Below are 23,312 nucleotides of genomic sequence, written 5' to 3' on the forward strand. Positions count from 1 at the left end.
ATTATAGTTGACAGGAGGTGTTGGTGATCCACAGTTAACTAACAAAGGCTTCCGCTCATTTTAGTTGATCTGAGCATAGGTTAAAAGGCTATAGGTTAGGCTATAGGTTAGGCTATAAGTTAGGCTATAGGTTAGGTTAAAAGGCTATAGGTTAGGTTAAAAGGCTATAGGTTAGGTTAAAAGGCTATAGGTTAGGTTAAAAGGCTATAGGTTAGGTTAAAAGGGTATAGGTTAGGTTAAAAGGCTATAGGTTAGGCTAAAAGGGTATAGGTTAGGTTAAAAGGCTATAGGTTAGGCTAAAAGGCTATAGGTTAGGTTAAAAGGCTATAGGTTAGGCTATAGGTTAGGCTATAGGTTAGGCTATAGGTTAGGCTATAGGTTAGGCTATAGGTTAGGCTATAGGTTAGGCTAAAAGGCTATAGGTTAGGCTAAAAGGCTATAGGTTAGGTTAAAAGGCTATAGGTTAGGCTATAGGTTAGGTTAAAAGGCTATAGGTTAGGCTATAGGTTAGGCTATAGGTTAGGCTATAGGTTAGGCTATAGGTTAGGCTAAAAGGGTATAGGTTAGGTTAAAAGGCTATAGGTTAGGTTAAAAGGCTATAGGTTAGGTTAAAAGGCTATAGATTAGGTTAAAAGGCTATAGATTATTAGGCTATAGATTATTAGGCTATAGATTAGGTTAGGTTAAAAGACTATATGTTAGGCTAAAAGGGTATAGGTTAGGTTAAAAGGCTATAGGTTAGGCTAAAAGGCTATAGGTTAGGTTAAAAGGCTATAGATTAGGTTAAAAGGCTATAGATTAGGTTAAAAGGCTATAGATTAGGTTAAAAGGCTATAGATTATTAGGCTATAGATTATTAGGCTATAGATTATTAGGCTATAGATTAGGTTAGGTTAAAAGACTATATGTTAGGCTAAAAGGCTATAGGTTAGGCTAAAAGGCTATAGGTTAGGCTAAAAGGCTATAGGTTAGGCTATAGGTTAGGCTATAGGTTAGGCTAAAAGGCTATAGGTTAGGCTAAAAGGCTATAGGTTAGGCTAAAAGGCTATAGGTTAGGCTAAAAGGCTATAGGTTAGGCTAAAAGGCTATAGGTTAGGCTAAAAGGCTATAGGTTAGGCTAAAAGGCTATAGGTTAGGTTAAAAGGCTATAGGTTAGGCTAAAAGGCTATAGGTTAGGCTAAAAGGCTATAGGTTAGGCTATAGGTTAGGTTAAAAGGCTATAGGTTAGGCTAAAAGACTATAGGTTAGGCTAAAAGGCTATAGATTAGGTTAAAAGGCTATAGGTTAGGCTATAGGTTAGGCTATAGGTTAGGCTATATGTTAGGTTAAAATGCTATAGTTTAGGTTAAAAGGCTATAGATTAGGCTATAGGTTAGGTTAAAAGGTTATAGGTTAGGTTAAAAGGCTATAGGTTAGGCTAAAAGGCTATAGGTTAGGCTAAAAGGCTATAGGTTAGGCTAAAAGGCTATAGGTTAGGCTAAAAGGCTATAGGTTAGGCTAAAAGGCTATAGGTTAGGCTAAAAGGCTATAGGTTAGGCTAAAAGGCTATAGGTTAGGCTAAAAGGCTATAGGTTAGGCTAAAAGGCTATAGATTAGGCTAAAAGGCTATAGGTTAGGCTAAAAGGCTATAGGTTAGGCTAAAAGGCTATAGGTTAGGCTAAAAGGCTATAGGTTAGGCTAAAAGGCTATAGGTTAGGCTAAAAGGCTATAGGTTAGGCTAAAAGGCTATAGGTTAGGCTAAAAGGCTATAGTTAAAAGGCTATAGTTAAAAGGCTATAGTTAAAAGGCTATAGTTAAAAGGCTATAGGTTAGGTTAAAAGGCTATAGGTTAGGTTAGGTTAAAAGGCTATAGGTTAAAAGGCTATAGTTAAAAGGCTATAGTTAAAAGGCTATAGTTAAAAGGCTATAGGTTAGGTTAAAAGGCTATAGGTTAGGTTAGGTTAAAAGGCTATAGGTTAGGTTAGGTTAAAAGGCTATAGGTTAAAAGGCTCTGTTTCTCATTCTTGACGTGTCTGTCCTGTCTGCTGCTCCTCCTACAGTGAAGTCCAGCTTCCCCTGACATCTGTCAAGCTGTCCAAGACTTCCTCAGGTAGGTCACATGATCTTACATGCTCAGGTGGGATATGCTAGATCCAGACACTTTCACCAGACCAGACCAGTCCATTGGACCTGATTTGTTTCCAGTACCCAGACCCTCTTGCTGTTTGGTCTTGAACTAGACAGACAGCATGGCTATGGCCTGTGATAAATCATATGTATGTTTAACTAAGCAAATGGATGAGTCATCTCACTCTCCTGGCATTTCAATAAGGACATTTGGAGTCGGCCCGGGTTCGGAGTCGGCCCGGGTTCGGAGTGGGCCCGGGTTCGGAGTTGAATTTACGTCTCTGTCTTTGTAGATCTGTCTCTGGACGGGTCGTCGGAGCCCGGGGGGGAGGATCTGCCATCTGAGGGGATGTTTGAGGGTCACCAGGAGACTGTTAATGCCATGCAGGTCCACATGGGTCTACTCTATACCTGTTCTGGAGACCGCACTGTTAGAGCCTTCAGCCTGGTGGTAAGTCCACTTCTCTGTGTGTCTCTCTGTGTGTGTGTGTGTGTGTGTGTCTCTGTTTGTATGTGTCTCTGTGTGTGTGTGGGTGTGTGTGTGTCTCTCTGTGTGTGTGTGTCTCTCTGTGTGTGTGTGTCTCTCTGTGTGTGTGTGTGTCTCTCTGTGTGTGTGTGTCTCTCTGTGTGTGTGTCTCTCTGTGTGTGTGTGTCTCTCTGTGTGTGTGTGTCTCTCTGTGTGTGTGTGTCTCTCTGTGTGTGTGTGTCTCTCTGTGTGTGTGTGTCTCTCTGTGTGTGTGTGTCTCTCTGTGTGTGTGTGTCTCTCTGTGTGTGTGTGTCTCTCTGTGTGTGTGTGTCTCTCTGTGTGTGTGTGTGTCTCTCTGTGTGTGTGTGTGTCTCTCTGTGTGTGTGTGTGTCTCTCTGTGTGTGTGTGTGTCTCTGTGTGTGTGTGTCTCTGTGTGTGTGTGTCTCTGTGTGTGTGTGTCTCTGTGTGTGTGTGTGTGTGTGTGTGTCTCTGTGTGTGTGTGTGTGTGTGTGTGTGTGTGTGTCTCTGTGTGTGTGTGTGTGTGTGTCTCTGTGTGTGTGTGTGTGTGTGTCTCTGTGTGTGTGTGTGTGTGTGTCTCTCTGTGTGTGTGTGTGTGTCTCTCTGTGTGTGTGTGACAGTGTGTCCTCTCCTGTCCCCTGCAGAGCCGTGAGTGTGTGGCTGTGTTTGAGGGCCACAGCACCAAGGTCAACTGTTTGCTGGTTTCTTCTGGACCAGGTCTTCAACAACGACTTTACTCTGGCTCCAGTGACCAGACTATCCGCTGCTACAACCTCAGGGTAAGTAACTACAATACACCTACTATACTACTACTACTATACTACTACTACTACTACTATAATACTACTACTATACTACTACTATAATACTACTACTACTACTATAATACTACTACTACTACTATAATACTACTACTACTATAATACTACTACTACTACTATAATACTACTGCTACTACTATACTACTACTACACAACTACTACTACTATAATGCTACAACTACTACTACTACTACTACTATAATACTATTGCTACTACTATACTACTATTGCTACTACTATACTACTACTACTACTACTATAATACTACTACTACTACTATAATACTACTACTACTAATATAATACTACTAATATAATACTACTATAATACTAATACTACTACTATAATACTACTACTACTACTACTACTACTATAATACTACAACTGCCATACTACTACTACTACTATAATACGACTACTACTATAATGCTACAACTACTACTGCTACACTAATAATACTACTACTACACTACTACTAATATAATACTACCACAACAATACTACTACCACTATAATACTACTACTATAATGCTACAACTACTACTACTACTACTATAATGCTACAACTACACTACTACTAATATAATACTACCACTATAATACTACCACTATATGACTCTGTGTTCTATGTTCTCCACAGTCCAGGGAGTGTGTGGATCAGTTCTCTCTCCCAGACCGGGTTCTTTGCCTCCACAACCGCTGGAAAGTTCTGTACGCTGGCCTAGCTAACGGCTCCGTGGTCACCTTCAGCATCAAGGTCAGAACCAGATCACCGTCTACAACACAGTCTGTTCTAGAACCGTCACTAGAACACAGTCTATTCTAGAACCGTCACTAGAACACATTCTGTTCTAGAACCGTCACTAGAACACAGTCTGTTCTAGAACCGTCACTAGAACACAGTCTGTTCTAGAACCGTCACTAGAACACAGTCTGATCTAGAACCGTCACTAGAACACATTCTGTTCTAGAACCCTTACTAGAACATATGTTGTTCTAGAACCCTTACTAGAACACATTCTGTTCTAGAACCGTCACTAGAACACATTGTAGAACCGACAATAGAACACAGTCTAGAATGCATTGAAATCTAGAACACATTCTAAAATACACTTTAGAACCCAACTATAATTAAAGCATTATGGAACCACCTCAGTCACCACCAAAGGCAGTTGGTCAAACACATTTTGAGATGTTATTTGTATTTCCTGTGTTGTCCTTGTTCAGACCAACAAGCAGCTGGATGTGTTTGAGTGTCACGGGCCGCGGGCGGTGAGTTGCCTAGCGACAGCCCAGGAAGGAGCTCGCCGCATCCTATTGGTCGGGTCCTACGACAGCACCATTAGCATCCGGGATGCCAAGAGTGGCCTGTTGCTACGGACTCTCGAGGGACACACCAAGACGGTACTATGTATGAAGGTAGTCAATGACCTGGTCTTCAGTGGCTCCAGTGACCAGTCGGTCCATGCACACAATATACACGTGAGTTATTGAAATAAAATACTCACTTTGGTTACATGTTTATCTACATTTTGTTTTCTATAGAAGTTGGCAATAGAAGTCATTCTGATGAATATTGGTTGATTTAATTGGCCTGGGCGTGTCTCTCTCTTCACGTGTGTTAACCATTTGGGCTGTTGCTGTCATCTTATTAACCATCAAATCAGCCGATGTCACAAAGTGCTGTACGGAAACCCAGCCTTTAAACACCAAACGGAAAGCAATGCAGGTGTAGAAGCACGGTGGCTAGGAAAAAAAAACTCTAGAAAGGCCAAAACCTAGGAAGAAACCAGGCTATGAGGGGTGGCCAGTCCTCTTCTGGCTGTGCCGGGTGGAGATTATAACAGAACATGACCAAGATGTTCAAATGTTCATAAATGACCAGCAGGGTCAAATAATATTAATCACAGTGGTTGTCGAGGGTGCAGCAAGTCAGCACCTCGAGTAAATGTCAGTTGGCTTTTCATAGCCGATCATTCAGAGTATCTCTACGGCTCCTGCTGTAGAGATGGCTGGCTACCCGATACGTTTGACCCAAATTAAACACACATGTCACATGTTTCCTATAGTCTCTAATCTGGTCACATGTTTTCTGTAGTCTCTAATCTGGCCACAGGTTTCTATTGTCTAATCTGGTCTCCAATCTGGTCTCTAATCTGGTCACATGTTTCCTATAGTCTTTAATCTGGTCTCTAATCTGGCCACAGGTTTCCTATTGGTCTCTAATCTGGTCTCTAATCTGGCCACAGGTTTCCTATGGACTCTAATCTGGCCACAGGTTTCCTACAGTCTCTAATCTGGCCACAGGTTTCCTACAGTCTCTAATCTGGCCACAGGTTTCCTACAGTCTCTAATCTGGCCACAGGTTTCCTACAGTCTCTAATCTGGCCACAGGTTTCCTACAGTCTCTCATCTGGCCACAGGTTTCCTATGGTCTCTTATCTGGTCTCTAATCTGGCCACAGGTTTCCTATGGTCTCTAATCTGGCCACAGGTTTCCTACGGTCTCTAATCTGGTCTAATCTGGCCACAGGTTTCCTATGGTCTAATCTGATTATTTAGTGGTATGGATCTCTCTCTCTCTCCAGACTGGAGAGTTGGTGCGTATCTATAAAGGACATAGTCATGCTGTCACAGTGGTGGCCATCCTGGGGAAGGTGATGGTCACTGCCTGTCTTGACAAACTGGTCCGCGTCTACGAGCTACAGGTCAGTCTCCTCTCTCCAACCCACGGTAGAGCTGGTAGCCATGTGTCTGTCCCTCCACATTAAAGCCAGACTGTACACTAACCAGTTTATTTTTATGCCGTAGTTAATGCTCTGAATTTGATCTAACCCCCCCCCCCCACAGTCACATGATCGTCTGCAGGTGTACGGTGGACACACAGACATGGTGATGTGTATGGCAATCCACAAGAATATGGTGAGTCCTCAGTCCTCAGTCCCAAATCTATGTGCTACAGGTCAGTCCCCTCTCTCGCAGGTCAGTCCCCTCTCTTTGGTCAGTCCCCTCTCTCTCTCTGGTCAGTCCCCCTCTCTCTCTGGTCAGTCCCCCTCTCGCAGGTCAGTCCCCCTCTCGCAGGTCAGTCCCCCTCTCGCAGGTCAGTCCCCCTCTCGCAGGTCAGTCCCCCTCTCGCAGGTCAGTCCCCCTCTCGCAGGTCAGTCCCCCTCTCGCAGGTCAGTCCCCCTCTCGCAGGTCAGTCCCCTCTCTCGCAGGTCAGTCCCCTCTCTGCAGGTCAGTCCTCTCTCGCAGGTCAGTCCCCTCTCTCGCAGGTCAGTCCCCTCTCTCGCAGGTCAGTCCCCTCTCTCGCAGGTCAGTCCCCTCTCTCGCAGGTCAGTCCCCTCTCTCGCAGGTCAGTCCCCTCTCTCTCTGGTCAGTCCCCTCTCTCTCTCTCTGGTCAGTCCCCTCTCTCTCTCTGGTCAGTCCCCTCTCTCTCTCTCTCTGGTCAGTCCCCTCTCTCTCTCTGGTCAGTCCCCTCTCTCTCTCTGGTCAGTCCCCCTCTCTCTCTCTGGTCAGTCTCTCTGGTCAGTCCCCTCTCTCTCTCTGGTCAGTCCCCTCTCTCTCTCTCTGGTCAGTCCCCTCTCTCTCTCTCTGGTCAGTCCCCTCTCTCTCTCTCTGGTCAGTCCCCTCTCTCTCTCTCTGGTCAGTCCCCTCTCTCTCTCTCTGGTCAGTCCCCCTCTCTCTCCCTCTCTGGTCAGTGGTCTCTCTCTCTCTCTCTCTGGTCAGTCCCTCTCTCTCTCTCTCTCTCTGGTCAGTCCCTCTCTCTCTCTCTCTCTGGTCAGTCCCTCTCTCTCTCTCTCTCTCTGGTCAGTCCCTCTCTCTCTCTCTCTCTCTGGTCAGTCTCTCTGGTCTCTCTCTCTCTCTCTCTGGTCAGTCCCCCTCTCTCTCTCTCTCTCTGGTCAGTCCCCTCTCTCTCTCTCTCTCTCTGGTCAGTCCCCTCTCTCTCTCTCTCTCTCTGGTCAGTCCCCTCTCTCTCTCTCTCTCTCTGGTCAGTCCCCTCTCTCTCTCTCTCTCTCTGGTCAGTCCCCCTCTCTCTCTCTCTCTCTGGTCAGTCCCCCCTCTCTCTCTCTCTCTCTGGTCAGTCCCCTCTCTCTCTCTCTCTCTGGTCAGTCCCCCTCTCTCTCTCTCTCTCTCTGGTCAGTCCCCTCTCTCTCTCTCTCTCTCTGGTCAGTCCCCTCTCTCTCTCTCTCTCTGGTCAGTCCCCTCTCTCTCTCTCTCTCTGGTCAGTCCCCCTCTCTCTCTCTCTGGTCAGTCCCCTCTCTCTCTCTCTCTGGTCAGTCCCCTCTCTCTCTCTCTCTCTGGTCAGTCCCCTCTCTCTCTCTCTCTCTGGTCAGTCCCTCTCTCTCTCTCTCTCTGGTCAGTCCCTCTCTCTCTCTCTCTCTCTGGTCAGTCCCTCTCTCTCTCTCTCTCTCTGGTCAGTCCTCTCTCTCTCTCTCTCTCTCTGGTCAGTCCCCCTCTCTCTCTCTCTCTCTCTGGTCAGTCCCTCTCTCTGGTCAGTCTCTCTCTCTCTCTGGTCAGTCCCCTCTCTCTCTCTCGCTCTCTGGTCAGTCCTCTCTCTCTCTCGCTCTCTGGTCAGTCCTCTCTCTCTCTCGCTCTCTGGTCAGTCCCCTCTCTCTCTCTCTCTCTCTGGTCAGTCCCCTCTCTCTCTCTCTCTCTGGTCAGTCCCCCCTCTCTCTCTCTCTCTCTCTCTCTGGTCAGTCCCCTCTCTCTCTCTCTCTCTCTGGTCAGTCCCCTCTCTCTCTCTCTCTCTCTCTGGTCAGTCCTCTCTCTCTCTCTCTCTCTCTGGTCAGTCCCCTCTCTCTCTCTCTCTCTCTCTCTCTGGTCAGTCCCTCTCTCTCTCTCTCTCTCTCTGGTCAGTCCCTCTCTCTCTCTCTCTCTCTCTGGTCAGTCCCCCTCTCTCTCTCTCTCTCTGGTCAGTCCCCTCTCTCTCTCTCTCTCTCTCTGGTCAGTCCCCTCCTCTCTCTCTCTCTCTCTCTCTCTGGTCAGTCCCTCTCTCTCTCTCTCTCAGTCCCTCTGGTCAGTCCTCTGGTCTCTCTCTCTCTCTCTCTCTGGTCAGTCCCCCTCTCTCTCTCTCTCTCTGGTCAGTCCCTCTCTCTCTCTGGTCAGTCTCTCTCTCTCTGGTCAGTCCCCCTCTCTCTCTCTCTCTCTGGTCAGTCCCCCTCTCTCTCTCTCTCTCTGGTCAGTCCCCTCTCTCTCTCTCTCTCTGGTCAGTCCCCTCTCTCTCTCTGGTCAGTCCCTCTCTCTCTCTGGTCAGTCCCCTCTCTCTCTCTGGTCAGTCCCCTCTCTCTCTCTCTGGTCAGTCCCCTCTCTCTCTCTCTGGTCAGTCCCCTCTCTCTCTCTCTCTCTGGTCAGTCCCCCTCTCTCTCTCTCTCTGGTCAGTCCCCCTCTCTCTCTCTCTCTCTGGTCAGTCCCTCTCTCTCTCTCTCTCTCTGGTCAGTCCCCCCTCTCTCTCTCTCTCTGGTCAGTCCCCCCCTCTCTCTCTCTCTCTGGTCAGTCCCCCTCTCTCTCTCTCTCTGGTCAGTCCCCCCTCTCTCTCTCTCTCTGGTCAGTCCCCCCTCTCTCTTTCATTAAAACATGGCTGGTGGAACGTATCAGATGATTACCGATGTTCATCTGTGTTTCAGATCTACACTGGTTGCTATGACGGCAGTGTGCAGGCGGTCAAACTGAACCTCATCCAGAACTATCACTGTCGGGTAAGACTGGGGAAACTGGGATGTGAAGAGGTCTCTGCTGGGTAAGACAAGGGAACCTTTATGGCTCAGTGGGTTTAGTTGTTAGTACACTTTCTGAACGCTGTCAGTGCCAGTGGCATGGCTGTTCTCTGATCTAACCCCCCCCCCTCTGTCTCTTCTCTCCTGCCAGTGGCATGGCTGTTCTCTGATCTAACCCCCCCCCCTGTCTCTTCTCTCCTTCCAGTGGCATGGCTGTTCTCTGATCTAACCCCCCCCCCTGTCTCTTCTCTCCTGCCAGTGGCATGGCTGTTCTCTGATCTAACCCCCCCCCTCTGTCTCTTCTCTCCTGCCAGTGGCATGGCTGTTCTCTGATCTAACCCCCCCCCCCCCCTGTCTCTTCTCTCCTTCCAGTGGCATGGCTGTTCTCTGATCTAACCCCCCCCTGTCTCTTCTCTCCTGCCAGTGGCATGGCTGTTCTCTGATCTAACCCCCCCCCCCCCCTCTGTCTCTTCTCTCCTGCCAGTGGCATGGCTGTTCTCTGATCTAACCCCCCTGTCTCTTCTCTCCTGCCAGTGGCATGGCTGTTCTCTGATCTAACCCCCCCCCCCCCCTCTGTCTCTTCTCTCCTGCCAGTGGCATGGCTGTTCTCTGATCTAACCCCCCTCTGTCTCTTCTCTCCTGCCAGTGGCATGGCTGTTCTCTGATCTAAACCCCCCTGTCTCTTCTCTCCCGCCAGTGGCATGGCTGTTCTCTGATCTAACCCCCCCCTGTCTCTTCTCTCCTGCCAGTGGCATGGCTGTTCTCTGATCTAAACCCCCCTCTGTCTCTTCTCTCCCGCCAGTGGCATGGCTGTTCTCTGATCTTTGGAGTATTGGATCACCTTAAGCAGCACCTGCTCCAAGACCACGCCTCTCCCAACACACAGAACCTCAAGTGCCGATGGAAGAACTGCGATGAGTATTTCACCGCTCGCAACGGCTCCAAGCAGGTATGGCATCGAGTGTTCCTACACAGGACATAGACTGTAACACGGACTGCTGTGATGGTTATAGGTGGTATTAGTGGGTCAGAGGTAGAGCTGTGATGGTAGTATTAGTGGGTCAGAGGTAGAGCTGTGATGGTAGTATTAGTGGGTCAGAGGTAGAGCTGTGATGGTCGTATTAGTGGGTCAGAGGTAGAGCTGTGATGGTTGTATTTAGTGGGTCAGAGGTAGAGCTGTGATGGTCTTATTAGTCGGTCAGAGGTAGAGCTGTGACTGTTATAGATTGTATTGTACTTTTTGTGAGAGCCAGAAATCTTGCTTGTTTGTAGGTGACTAAATACTTATTTTCCACCATTATTTGCAAATAAATTCATTAAAAATCCTACAATGTGATTTTCTGGTTTTTCATTTTGTCTGTCATAGTTGAAGTGTACCTATGATGAAAATTACAGGCCTCTCTCATCTTTTTAAGTGGGAGAACTTGCACAATTGGTGGCTGACTAAATACTTTTTTTTTGCCCCACTGTAACCGTTGGCATAGCAACGTAAATCCATTCCATTGCATGAGCCACGCCAGGTCAAATCATTAGAATGTTCATCATACGTTACCATGGAAATGATTGCATCACAATACCCGTGTGTTTCTGTCTCCTGCCTTACAGGGGGCTCCAAGGCACATGCTGCAACATGTTGAGGAGGAGTGGAGTGGTCCAGCCCACCCCTGAGGGAGTCTGGAGTGGACCAGCCCACCCCTGAGGGAGTCTCACGCTCCTAACCCCCCTCCCCTTAATTCCCATATTGGGGTGACCCAGTCTATAAACCTGAATGATGAGCGTATCGGTTAAACAGTGGGGTGATTCAGCTTGGTGCCAGGTGACTAATAGCCTGAGAACCAGACCTTTTTGGTGCTAACCTTCCACTTCTTGCCAATGTTTGGCATTGACGAGGAGTGGCAATGAGTGGAATGATAGCACAAAACCGACTGGTATCCAGGCTAAGTTGACCATCCATACCAGAGAATAATGATGATGAATCTGTGGTTTTGTTATGAAAGGAGGGAGATGTGTTCTAGTTCTAGAACACATGTCTTCCTCTCCATGGTTCTCTCTTGAACCACTGACCAAATAAGACAAAGGAACACAGGACTGACTGACTGTTCACCAAGCAAAGAAACCAGGTCTGAAAGAGTCATTGTTATGTTTTCTATTCAAATGGCTGCAAATACATTTTAAAAATGAATCCAACCCTCAGTTTTATAAAGACAAATGTTTTCCACTGTATGTTTTGTTTTGGAGGGACGTCGGGGTGCTAGTGTCTTGGTGTGTTTGGAGGGACGTCGGGATGCTAGTGTCTTGGTGTGTTTGGAGCGATGTCGGGATGCTAGTGTCTTGGTGTGTTTGGGGGGGAAGTCGGGGTGCTAGTGTCTTGGTGTGTTTGGACCACTGTCGGGATGCTAGTGTCTTGGTGTGTTTGGGGGAAGTCGGGTCATTGCTAGTGTCTTGGTGTGTTTGGAGGGACGTCGGGATGCTAGTGTCTTGGTGTGTTTGGGGGGGAAGTCGGGATGCTAGTGTCTTGGTGTGTTTGGAGGGACGTCGGGATGCTGGTGTGTTTGGAGGGACGTCGGGATGCTAGTGTCTTGGTGTGTTTGGAGGGACGTCGGGATGCTAGTGTCTTGGTGTGTTTGGAGGGACGTCGGGATGCTAGTGTCTTGGTGTGTTTGGAGGGACGTCGGGATGCTAGTGTCTTGGTGTGTTTGGAGGGAAGTCGGGATGCTAGTGTCTTGGTGTGTTTGGAGGGACGTCGGGATGCTTGTATCTTGGTGTGTTTGGAGGGACGTCGGGATGCTAGTGTCTTGGTGGGAAGTCAGGATGCTAGTGTCTTGGTGGGAAGTCGGGATGCTAGTGTCTTGGTGTGTTTGGAGGGAAGTCGCGGTGCTAGTGTCTTGGTGTGTTTGGGGGGGAAGTCGGGATGCTAGTGTCTTGGTGTGTTTGGAGGGACGTCGGGATGCTAGTGTCTTGGTGTGTTTGGAGGGACGTCGGGATGCTAGTGTCTTGGTGTGTTTGGAGGGACGTCGGGATGCTAGTGTCTTGGTGTGTTTGGAGGGAAGTCGGGATGCTAGTGTCTTGGTGTGTTTGGAGGGACATCGGGATGCTTGTATCTTGGTGTGTTTGGAGGGACGTCGGGATGCTAGTGTCTTGGTGGGAAGTCGGGATGCTAGTGTCTTGGTGGGAAGTCGGGATGCTAGTGTCTTGGTGTGTTTGGAGGGAAGTCGGGGTGCTAGTGTCTTGGTGTGTTTGGGGGGGAAGTCGGGATGCTAGTGTCTTGGTGTGTTTGGAGGGACGTCGGGATGCTAGTGTCTTGGTGTGTTTGGAGGGAAGTCGGGATGCTAGTGTCTTGGTGTGTTTGGAGCGATGTCGGGATGCTAGTTTCTTGGTGTGTTTGGAGGGAAGTCGGGATGCTAGTGTCTTGGTGTGTTTGGGGGGGAAGTCGGGATGCTAGTGTCTTGCTGGGAAGTCGGGATGCTAGTATCTTGGTGTGTTTGGAGCGATGTCGGGATGCTAGTGTCTTGGTGTGTTTGGAGGGAAGTCGGGATGCTAGTGTCTTGGTGTGTTTGGGGGGGAAGTCGGGATGCTAGTGTCTTGGTGTGTTTGGGGGGGAAGTCGGGATGCTAGTGTCTTGGTGTGTTTGGGGGGGAAGTCGGGATGCTAGTGTCTTTGTTGCGACTCTTCTCTTGGTTTGTTTTTGTCCCAACCTCTTTGGATACAGCTGTGATTCACTCATACATCAGACTTGGCTTTAATGATGTCATGACCTAGATTTTTCTGGAACATATTTCGGTGCAATGGAGTGTAATTTCAGGCGTTTTAAGAAGTAAAAATGGATTAAATAAATAAAAAATGGTCTGTTTTTGAGAGTGATGTCTCATTTTGATAAACTTGTCACTAGATCCCCCCCCTCACTGTCATATATTTTTCTTAGTTTATTTTAACAGGGTTTTTATCTTAGTCTTGATCTTTCTCTTTCTGGCATTGAGTGTGGTTGGTCCTTGATATTTTGGTGTTTGTTGAAGGACAGTGTAAAGTGTCTGAGATTGCCATTTGAAAATGTGGTTTTGCAGTGATGAGGAACTGAGAGACATACTAGTGTGTGTTCTAGTGTTGGTTCTAGAATGTTTTCTCGTCGGTTCTAGAATAGGTTCTAGAATGTGCTCTGGTGTCGGTTCTAGAATGTGCTCTGGTGTCGGTTCTAGAATATGCTCTGATGTGTTCTAGAATAGGTTCTAGAATGTGCTCTGGTGTCGGTTCTAGAATATGCTCTAGTGTCGGTTCTAGAATATGCTCTAGTGTCGGTTCTAGAATAGGTTCTAGAATGTGCTCTGGTGTCGGTTCACTGTGTTCCAATGCGTGAACAGGCGTTTATGATGTGTAAGTTAATCTGTCATCATTAAAGACAGACGTGAGAAATTCAAAATAATCACTTTGTTAGTTTTTTTTCCTGAATGAGTGAGTTTGTACTTACCAGTAATTGTTGGATATTGCTGTGCATCTTTTGTGGAACTCCTGCAGTATATGGGTGTTGTTGTTTAAACCTATTCCACAGTAAGTAAGGGTTTGTTTTGAAACACTGCTGTTTGTGTAGAGATGTAGATGGTACAGAGATGGTGTGTTGAGGGGTTGAAGAACCCAGAGGAACAGAATCAGGATCCATGCCATACCTCAAAACCCCCTGATGACACACAGATCACACAAACCAGTATAAACCTCTGACACACACACACACACACACACACACACACACACACACACACACACACACACACACACACACACACACACACACACACACACACACACACACACACACACACACACACACACACACACCCCAATATAAACCTCTGACACACACACACATCACACAAACCAATGTAAACATCTGACACACACACACACACACACACACACACACACACACACACACACACACACACACACACGTTGATCCGTCATGCCTCTTTTCTTTTTTCAAACAGTTTTTTTTTCTTTTATAGTATTATAAAACACATTTTTTTAAATGTAAATTGTAATCAATGTGAAGAACAATAATAAAAGTGAAACCGATGTTGTTGCTGTAACGCTCCTTATCCGTGTAGTGGCAGCTCTGGGGTTGTACGTGGTGCTGTTGTAGGTGTGTGTTCGGCTGAGGTGAGATCTCATCGACTTCTGTTCAACCTGCGATCTTTAACAGCCGCCTCCTCCTTTTGTTGAGAAGACATACCTCCCAGACATGTGTAAGCCTCTTCCTCTGTTATTTGAGGGGAAAACATAGTCGTCCTCTTACCTGACATTCCTGCGTTTCTTTGACGAGTTTGTGGTTTTTTATTTTAGTTCTTTGCCCGAACGGTTGTGAACTTGTTTTGTTATTTGAAAGAAAATGTTACAATAAAACCTGGAGAGAAAAAAATACTACTACGGCCTTTTTGGTTTTCTGTCTTTTCATCTGTAGTTGTGTTAAATATTGTCTTGAACTGAACTGCATTCAGACCCAGCAGCCGTTTTAGCTAAATTCAACTGATTTTACTGCTTCTACATTCACTTAATAAAGCGTGAATAAAACAAACACACACACAAACACACACACAAACACACAAACACACACACAAACACACAAACACACAAACAAACAAACAAACAAACAAACAAACAGACAAACAAACAAACAGACAAACAAACAAACAAACACACAAACAAACAAAACAGTCCAACCAATAACTACACAATTATTTATTGGGTTAAAAATAAAAAATAAATGCATTACACTCATTTGACCAAAACTTTTAATAGGAAACCACAACAAGTCCAACCCATAGTTATATTCACAACTCCACATGTTGAACCCACCCTGTAGGGAGCTCTTCAACATGCGTGGGAGGCTCCTGCCTGGTCCTGGTCGTACAGCGGAGGGGAAGGGGGGGTTGGGGGTGTTCTTGGCAGGTTCTGTCTGTCCCATTCTGCGTCTCATCCATCCATTGGTAGGACTGGCAGACGAGCAGATTCTATAGCTGTTAACTCTGACACCAGTGTTTCAGAGCTGATGGGGTTTGTTCCGGTTCCCACGGACCAACCAATCCGGTGCTGAGTCAGGAAGTCCAAGACTGAAGGAAGGGAGCACTGGTCCTTTTCCAACATCTCCAGTTCATCCATTGGCCATGAGAGGGCCGTGGTCTTCACTGGAGCGATTTGGAGAAGGGGCTTGACAGTACATCGTGTCAGGGTGGGTTATCAAATGTTATGGGATGGTAGGTGGTATAGGGGAGATGTTGAGGATGGTAGGTGGTATAGGGGAGACGTTGAGGATGGTAGGTGGTATAGGGTAGATGTTGAGGATGGTAGGTGGTATAGAGAGCTGTTGAGGATGGTAGGTGGTATAGGGGAGATGTTAAGGATGGTAAGTGGTATAGAGAGATGTTGAGGATGGTAGGTGGTATAGAGAGATGTTGAGGATGGTAGGTGGTATAGGGGAGATGTTGAGGATGGTAGGTGGTATAGGGGAGATGTTGAGGATGGTAGGTGGTATAGGGGAGATGTTGAGGATGGTAGGTGGTATAGGGGAGATGTTGAGGATGGTATAGGGGAGATGTTGAGGATGGTATAGGGGAGATGTTGAGGATGGTATAGGGGAGATGTTGAGGATGGTATAGGGGAGATGTTGAGGATGGTAGGTGGTATAGGGGAGATGTTGAGGATGGTATAGGGGAGATGTTGAGGATGGTAGGTGGTATAGGGGAGACGTCGAGGATGGTAGGTGGTATAGGGGAGACGTTGAGGATGGTAGGTGGTATAGGGAGACGTTGAGAATGGTAGGTGGTATAGGGAGACGTCGAGGATGGTAGGTGGTATAGGGAGACGTCGAGGATGGTAGGTGGTATAGGGACGTTGAGGATGGTAGGTGGTATGGGAGATGATGAGGATGGTAGGTGGTATAGAGAGATGTTGAGGATGGTAGGTGGTATAGGGGAGATGTTGAGGATGGTAGGTGGTATAGGGGAGATGTTGAGGATGGTAGGTGGTATAGGGGAGATGTTGAGGATGGTAGGTGGTATAGGGGAGATGTTGAGGATGGTATAGGGGAGATGTTGAGGATGGTATAGGGGAGATGTTGAGGATGGTATAGGGGAGATGTTGAGGATGGTATAGGGGAGATGTTGAGGATGGTAGGTGGTATAGGGGAGATGTTGAGGATGGTATAGGGGAGATGTTGAGGATGGTAGGTGGTATAGGGGAGACGTCGAGGATGGTAGGTGGTATAGGGGAGACGTTGAGGATGGTAGGTGGTATAGGGGAGACGTTGAGGATGGTAGGTGGTATAGGGGAGACGTCGAGGATGGTAGGTGGTATAGGGGAGACGTCGAGGATGGTAGGTGGTATAGGGGAGACGTTGAGGATGGTAGGTGGTATAGGGGAGATGATGAGGATGGTAGGTGGTATAGGGGAGATGTTGAGGATGGTAGGTGGTATTGAGGATGGTAGGTGGTATAGGGGAGACGTTGAGGATGGTAGGTGGTATAGGGGAGATGATGAGGATGGTAGGTGGTATAGAGAGATGTTGAGGATGGTAGGTGGTATAGGGGAGATGTTGAGGATGGTAGGTGGTATAGGGGAGATGTTGAGGATGGTAGGTGGTATAGGGGAGATGTTGAGGATGGTAGGTGGTATAGGGGAGATGTTGAGGATGGTATAGGGGAGATGTTGAGGATGGTATAGGGGAGATGTTGAGGATGGTATAGGGGAGATGTTGAGGATGGTATAGGGAGATGTTGAGGATGGTATATAGGGGAGATGTTGAGGATGGTAGGTGGTATAGGGGAGATGTTGAGGATGGTATAGGGAGATGTTGAGGATGGTAGGTGGTATAGGGGAGACGTCGAGGATGGTAGGTGGTATAGGGGAGACGTTGAGGATGGTAGGTGGTATAGGGGAGACGTTGAGGATGGTAGGTGGTATAGGGAGACGAGGATGGTAGGTGGTCGAGGATGGTAGGTGGTATAGGGGAGACGTTGAGGATGGTAGGTGGTATAGGGAGATGATGAGGATGGTAGGTGGTATAGGGGAGATGTTGAGGATGGTAGGTGGTATAGGAGAGACGTTGAGGATGGTAGGTGGTATAGGGGAGACGTTGAGGATGGTAGGTGGTATAGGGAGATGATGAGGATGGTAGGTGGTATAGGGAGATGATGGTAGGTGGTATAGGGAGACGTTGAGGATGGTAGGTGGTATAGGGAGACGATGAGGATGGTAGGTGGTATAGGGGAGATTATGAGGATTGTAGGTGGTATAGGGGAGACGTTGAGGATGGTAGGTGGTATAGGGGAGATGTTGAGGATGGTAGGTGGTATAGGGGAGATGGTAGGTGGAGGGGAGATGTTGAGGATGGTAGGTGGTATAGGGAGACGATCGAGGATGGTATAGAGAGATGTCGAGGATGGTAGGTGGTATAGGGAGACGTTGAGGATGGTAGGTGGTATAGGGAGGGAGATGGTAGGTGGTATAGGGGAGATGTTGAGGATGGTAGGTGGTATAGGGGAGACGTCGAGGATGGTAGGTGGTATAGGGGAGACGTTGAGGATGGTAGGTGGTATAGGGGAGACGTCGAGGATGGTAGGTAGTATAGGGGAGACGTTGAGGATGGTAGGCGTAACGAGGGAACCTATTCAGTAGGTAGGGTAGGTGAGGGTTGGAGTAGTGTAAATAAAACTGAATATTTTAAGAGATATTCAATGGGTTATGGAGTGGTGGCTCTGTGAGGTATGAAGACAGAAAAAGAGAGGTTGTGTGTTTGATGCCTGAGAGAGAGAACGGTACATCTGGTAAGGAGTGGGGTGTGTTAAAAAAAAACATGGCCGACTCAGAAGAGACTGATGTTTCAGCAATACTGGGACATGGTCAGGAGAGGAAATTAGAGGAGCCTGAGACCTAGAGAGAGGGAAGAGGATAAGGATGGCTAACTGGTATGGACTGGAAGTTAGCAGTCTAATGTGAGGACTGGTAGGTAGCAGTCTAATGTGAGGACTGGACTGGTAGGTAGCTGTCTAATGTGAGGACTGGACTGGTAGGTAGCTGTCTAATGTGAGGACTGGTAGGTAGCAGTCTAATGTGAGGACTGGACTGGTAGGTAGCAGTCTAATGTGAGGACTGGTAGGTAGCAGTCTAATGTGAGGACTGGACTGGTAGGTAGCAGTATAATGTGAGGACTGGACTGGTAGGTAGCAGTATAATGTGAGGACTGGACTGGTAGGTAGCAGTATAATGTGAGGACTGGACTGGTAGGTAGCAGTCTAATGTGAGGACTGGACTGGTAGGCAGCTGTCTATTGTGAGGACTGGACTGGTCGGTAGCAGTCTAATGTGAGGACTGGTAGGTAGCAGTCTAATGTGAGGACTGGACTGGTAGGTAGCTGTCTAATGTGAGGACTGGACTGGTAGGTAGCAGTCTAATGTGAGGACTGGACTGGTAGGTAGCAGTCTAATGACTGGACTGGTAGGTAGCTGTCTAATGTGAGGACTGGTAGGTAGCAGTCTAATGTGAGGACTGGACTGGTAGGTAGCTGTCTAATGTGAGGACTGGACTGGTAGGTAGCAGTCTGTGAGGACTGGACTGGTAGGTAGCTGACTAATGTGAGGACTGGACTGGTAGGTAGCAGTCTAATGTGAGGACTGGACTGGTAGGTAGCAGTCTAATGTGAGGACTGGACTGGTAGGTAGCAGTCTAATGTGAGGACTGGTAGGTAGCAGTCTAATGTGAGGACTGGACTGGTAGGTAGCTGTCTAATGTGAGGACTGGACTGGTAGGTAGCAGTCTAATGTGAGGACTGGACTGGTAGGTAGCAGTATAATGTGAGGACTGGACTGGTAGGTAGCAGTCTAATGTGAGGACTGGACTGGTAGGTAGCAGTCTAATGTGAGGACTGGACTGGTAGGTAGCAGTCTAATGTGAGGACTGGTAGGTAGCTGTCTAATGTGAGGACTGGACTGGTAGGTAGCAGTCTAATGTGAGGACTGGACTGGTAGGTAGCTGTCTAATGTGAGGACTGGTAGGTAGCAGTCTAATGTGAGGACTGGTAGGTAGCAGTCTAATGTGAGGACTGGTAGGTAGCGGTCTAATGTGAGGACTGGTAGGTAGCAGTCTAATGTGAGGACTGGTAGGTAGCAGTCTAATGTGAGGACTGGTAGGTAGCAGTCTAATGTGAGGACTGGACTGGTAGGTAGCAGTCTAATGTGAGGACTGGACTGGTAGGTAGCAGTCTAATGTGAGGACTGGACTGGTAGGTAGCAGTCTAATGTGAGGACTGGACTGGTAGGTAGCAGTCTAATGTGAGGACTGGACTGGTAGGTAGCAGTCTAATGTGAGGACTGGACTGGTAGGTAGCAGTCTAATAGCAGTCTAATGAGGACTGGACTGGTAGGACTGAGGACTGGACTGGTAGGTAGCAGTCTAATGTGAGGACTGGACTGGTAGGTAGCAGTCTACTGGACTGGTAGGTGCTGTCTAATGTGAGGACTGGACTGGTAGGTAGCAGTCTAATGTGAGGACTGGTAGGTAGCAGTCTAATGTGAGGACTGGTAGGCAGCTGTCTAATGTGAGGACTGGACTGGTAGGTAGCTGTCTAATGTGAGGACTGGACTGGTAGGTAGCAGTCTAATGTGAGGACTGGACTGGTAGGTAGCTGTCTAATGTGAGGACTGGACTGGTAGGTAGCTGTCTAATGTGAGGACTGGACTGGTAGGTAGCTGTCTAATGTGAGGACTGGACTGGTAGGTAGCAGTCTAATGTGAGGACTGGTAGGTAGCTGTCTAATGTGAGGACTGGACTGGTAGGTAGCTGTCTAATGTGAGGACTGGACTGGTAGGTAGCAGTCTAATGTGAGGACTGGACTGGTAGGTAGCTGTCTAATGTGAGGACTGGACTGGTAGGTAGCTGTCTAATGTGAGGACTGGACTGGTAGGTAGCTGTCTAATGTGAGGACATACAGTTCTGCTCTGTTCTTCATGTGGGATGGGTCTCACCTGGGAGGACATCCGGCTGAGAAGACCTGTCTGGCAATCTAGGCATACATAGTCAGCTGGAGCCACTGGAAAATGAGGAGAGACATAGAGGGGTAGTATCAGTCAGGACATAGAGGGGTAGTATCTGTTAGGACATAGAGGGGTAGTATCAGTCAGGACATAGAGGGGTAGTATCAGTCAGGACAGAGGGTAGTATCTGTTAGGACAGAGGGGTAGTATCTGTTAGCGTGCTGACACACGTCTTCTGTCAACACAGCCCCAAAGGCGGTAGTAAAATCATGTTTGTTCCACGTCATTCATTAGCATTAGAAGCTTACCTCCAAGACACTAAGTCTGATCGTACCATCCTGATCAAAAGCCTGGAACGCCCCTGTAAACAAAAATCCCATTTCATCAATCAATCAATAAAACATGAACATGACCAGACAGAATACTAAGGTGAAGAGTGTGCGGGACTTACTGAACACGGCTTCTAGCCGGACCAGACAGAACACTAAGGTGAAGAGCGTGCGGGACTTACTGAACACGGCTTCTAGTCGGACCAGACAGAATACTAAGGTGAAGAGCGTGCGGGACTCACTGAACACGGCTTCTAGTCGGACCAGACAGAATACTAAGGTGAAGAGCGTGCGGGACTTACTGAACACGGCTTCTAGTCGGACCAGACAGAATACTAAGGTGAAGAGCGTGCGGGACTTACTGAACACTGCTTCTTGTCGGACCAGACAGAACACTAAGGTGAAGAGCGTGCGGGACTCACTGAACACGGCTTCTAGTCGGACCAGACAGAATACTAAGGTGAAGAGCGTGCGGGACTCACTGAACACGGCTTCTAGCCGGACCAGACAGAACACTAAGGTGAAGAGCGTGCGGGACTCACTGAACACGGCTTCTAGCCGGACCAGACAGAACACTAAGGTGAAGAGCGTGCGGGACTTACTGAACACGGCTTCTAGCCGGACCAGACAGAATACTAAGGTGAAGAGCGTGGGTGACTTACTGAACATGGCTTCGAGCCGGACCAGACAGAATACTAAGGTGAAGAGCGTGGGTGACTTACTGAACATGGCTTCGAGCCGGACCAGACAGAATACTAAGGTGAAGAGTGTGGGTGACTTACTGAACATGGCTTCGAGCCGGACCAGACAGAACACTAAGGTGAAGAGTGTGGGTGACTTACTGAACATGGCTTCGAGCCGGACCAGACAGAACACTAAGGTGAAGAGCGTGGGTGACTTACTGAACATGGCTTCGAGCCGGACCAGACAGAACACTAAGGTGAAGAGTGTGCAGGACTTACTGAACATGGCTTCGAGCCGGACCAGACAGCTGATGAAGCTGTCAAAGTCGATGTTCATACCCTCATTGGCGTAACGCATGGTGATGATGTCATACAGCTGGTTGTTGAGACGGAAGCCTGAACGGGACACAAAGGACACAATAACTGAGTAGTGACAAGACTGTAAAATATATTGGACGTAGAGATTAGACTGTGGAGTGGATGGAGTCTGTTATCAGGCGGCCATTTAACGATAATTCTAGGGTTTGGATACATTTACTCTTGACTTTTAAATGACCTCTAACAATGTCACAGATGTCCTTGAACACTTTTCTTACCGCGTCCCTCGGACTTGAATTCCTGGCTCATAGACCCTGGTAACATTGTGCAACAAAGTGGGACTTTGGGTGTGGTTAAAATAGAGGCTGGAGAGCGCTATATGTGCTGAGTTTAATTCACTCAAAACAAACTTTAGTGATACCAAAAAAAACACGATTTTGTCCAAGAAATGCCGCTAAATATCATGTGGCTGTGCTTGGTACTGATTTCTATGTGTGTGTGTGGGGTGCAAGTAAAGGACGATTGGGAACTCGCCCTACTTGTCGACTAGTTGAACTCCTATGCCGTCCTCCTATCTTTCCCTTTAACAGAACGGTCGATGGCTCTCATAGCTTTTACTTTTTTGGTTTCATAAGCTTGCTCAAGCATTTTACCTACGGGTAGGCAGCTTTACTTCCTCACATGGGCAACAATTAACGAGCTAAGTTAGCTAACTAGTTAACGTGAGCCTACCAGGCTACATATTGAACTTCGATCATCTCAGGCCAGTGGCACAATATATAATCATTGGCGACGATTTAAGTCAAAATCACAAATCCAAATCCCTGTTTCCACACATGGTTTAGGAAAGGGCCGATTTAGCAAGCTAGCTACTGCAGGACAACAACACCAGCAGACCAAAAACAGACGTTTTTCTGACAATGCTAACGTTTTGCTCCGGGTGTGATTTGATTGGTGTGAAGACAACCCACAGTTGAGCTCAGCTCAATGCTGATTGGCTAATTATTTATTTTATTTTTTATCAAGGGAGGTCAAATGCTTGCTGGCATCAATCAATCAAATTCTACAGAAGCAACATGGTCTACTCATACTGAGACAGAGAGGTGCTGTTTCACTGTCCAGACAGCATCAGATTCATGGTCTACACATACTGAGACAGAGAGATGCTGTTTCACTGTCCAGACAGCATCAGATACATGGTCTATACATACTGAGACAGAGAGATGCTGTTTCACTGTCCAGACAGCATCAGATACATGGTCTACACATACTGAGACAAAGAGATGCTGTTTCACTGTCCAGACAGCATCAGATACATGGTCTACACATACTGAGACAGCATCAGATACATGGTCTACACATACTGAGACAGCATCAGATACATGGTCTACACATACTGAGACAGCATCAGATACATGGTCTACACATACTGAGACAGCATCAGATACATGGTCTACACATACTGAGACAGCATCAGATACATGGTCTACACATACTGACACAGAGGGGTGCTGTTTCCCTGTCCAGACAGCATCAAATACATGGTCTACACATACTGAGACAGCATCAGATACATGGTCTACACATACTGAGACAGCATCAGATACATGGTCTACACATACTGAGACAGCATCAGATACATGGTCTACACATACTGAGACAGCATCAGATACATGGTCTACACATACTGAGACAGCATCAGATACATGGTCTACACATACTGAGACAGAGAGGGGTGCTGTTTTCCTCGCTCGGATGATTTCTCTGGTGAGATTCAGCGACTTGCGAAATTGGTTGAACATTTTTTTTTAAATGTAAAAACAGAGACATAAGTTAAATGTAT

General features: G+C 47.4%; 3 protein-coding genes across 16 annotated transcripts in view; 2 read left to right on the forward strand and 1 right to left on the reverse strand.

Moving 5' to 3' along the window:
- The window catches only part of znf106a (zinc finger protein 106a), a 43,987-nt gene extending 32,670 nt beyond the window's left edge, over positions 1-11,317 (forward strand). For 2 of the 3 annotated variants that reach the window (XM_046367572.1, XM_046367573.1), the window contains exons 11-20: positions 2,040-2,089; positions 2,400-2,557; positions 3,235-3,369; positions 4,052-4,168; positions 4,639-4,893; positions 5,999-6,118; positions 6,261-6,332; positions 9,035-9,106; positions 9,927-10,073; positions 10,730-11,317. In XM_046367572.1, the coding sequence (XP_046223528.1) occupies positions 2,040-2,089; positions 2,400-2,557; positions 3,235-3,369; positions 4,052-4,168; positions 4,639-4,893; positions 5,999-6,118; positions 6,261-6,332; positions 9,035-9,106; positions 9,927-10,073; positions 10,730-10,792 (1,189 nt within the window). In that variant the 3' untranslated portion in view covers positions 10,793-11,317. Of the gene's footprint in view, positions 1-2,039; positions 2,090-2,399; positions 2,558-3,234; positions 3,370-4,051; positions 4,169-4,638; positions 4,894-5,998; positions 6,119-6,260; positions 6,333-9,034; positions 9,107-9,329; positions 9,369-9,926; positions 10,074-10,729 lie in introns of those variants that run through there. The other variant, XM_046367574.1, reaches the window with a different exon arrangement.
- The window catches only part of LOC124046819 (dynactin subunit 1-like), an 808,447-nt gene that overhangs the window by 222,338 nt on the left and 562,797 nt on the right, over positions 1-23,312 (forward strand). The gene's annotated exons all lie outside the window — the stretch shown is intronic.
- The window catches only part of capn3a (calpain 3a, (p94)), a 68,847-nt gene continuing 63,142 nt past the window's right edge, over positions 17,608-23,312 (reverse strand). For all 4 annotated transcript variants that reach the window (XM_046367592.1, XM_046367593.1, XM_046367589.1 and 1 more), the window contains exons 19-22: positions 21,431-21,547; positions 20,448-20,500; positions 20,131-20,195; positions 17,608-18,040 (exon numbers count right to left, since the gene is read on the reverse strand). In XM_046367592.1, coding sequence (XP_046223548.1) covers positions 20,169-20,195; positions 20,448-20,500; positions 21,431-21,547 — 197 coding nt within the window. In that variant the 3' untranslated portion in view covers positions 17,608-18,040; positions 20,131-20,168. The remainder of the gene's footprint in view (positions 18,041-20,130; positions 20,196-20,447; positions 20,501-21,430; positions 21,548-23,312) is intronic.

Source organism: Oncorhynchus gorbuscha, linkage group LG10, assembly GCF_021184085.1.
Source record: "Oncorhynchus gorbuscha isolate QuinsamMale2020 ecotype Even-year linkage group LG10, OgorEven_v1.0, whole genome shotgun sequence".
Classification (NCBI taxonomy): domain Eukaryota; kingdom Metazoa; phylum Chordata; class Actinopteri; order Salmoniformes; family Salmonidae; genus Oncorhynchus; species Oncorhynchus gorbuscha.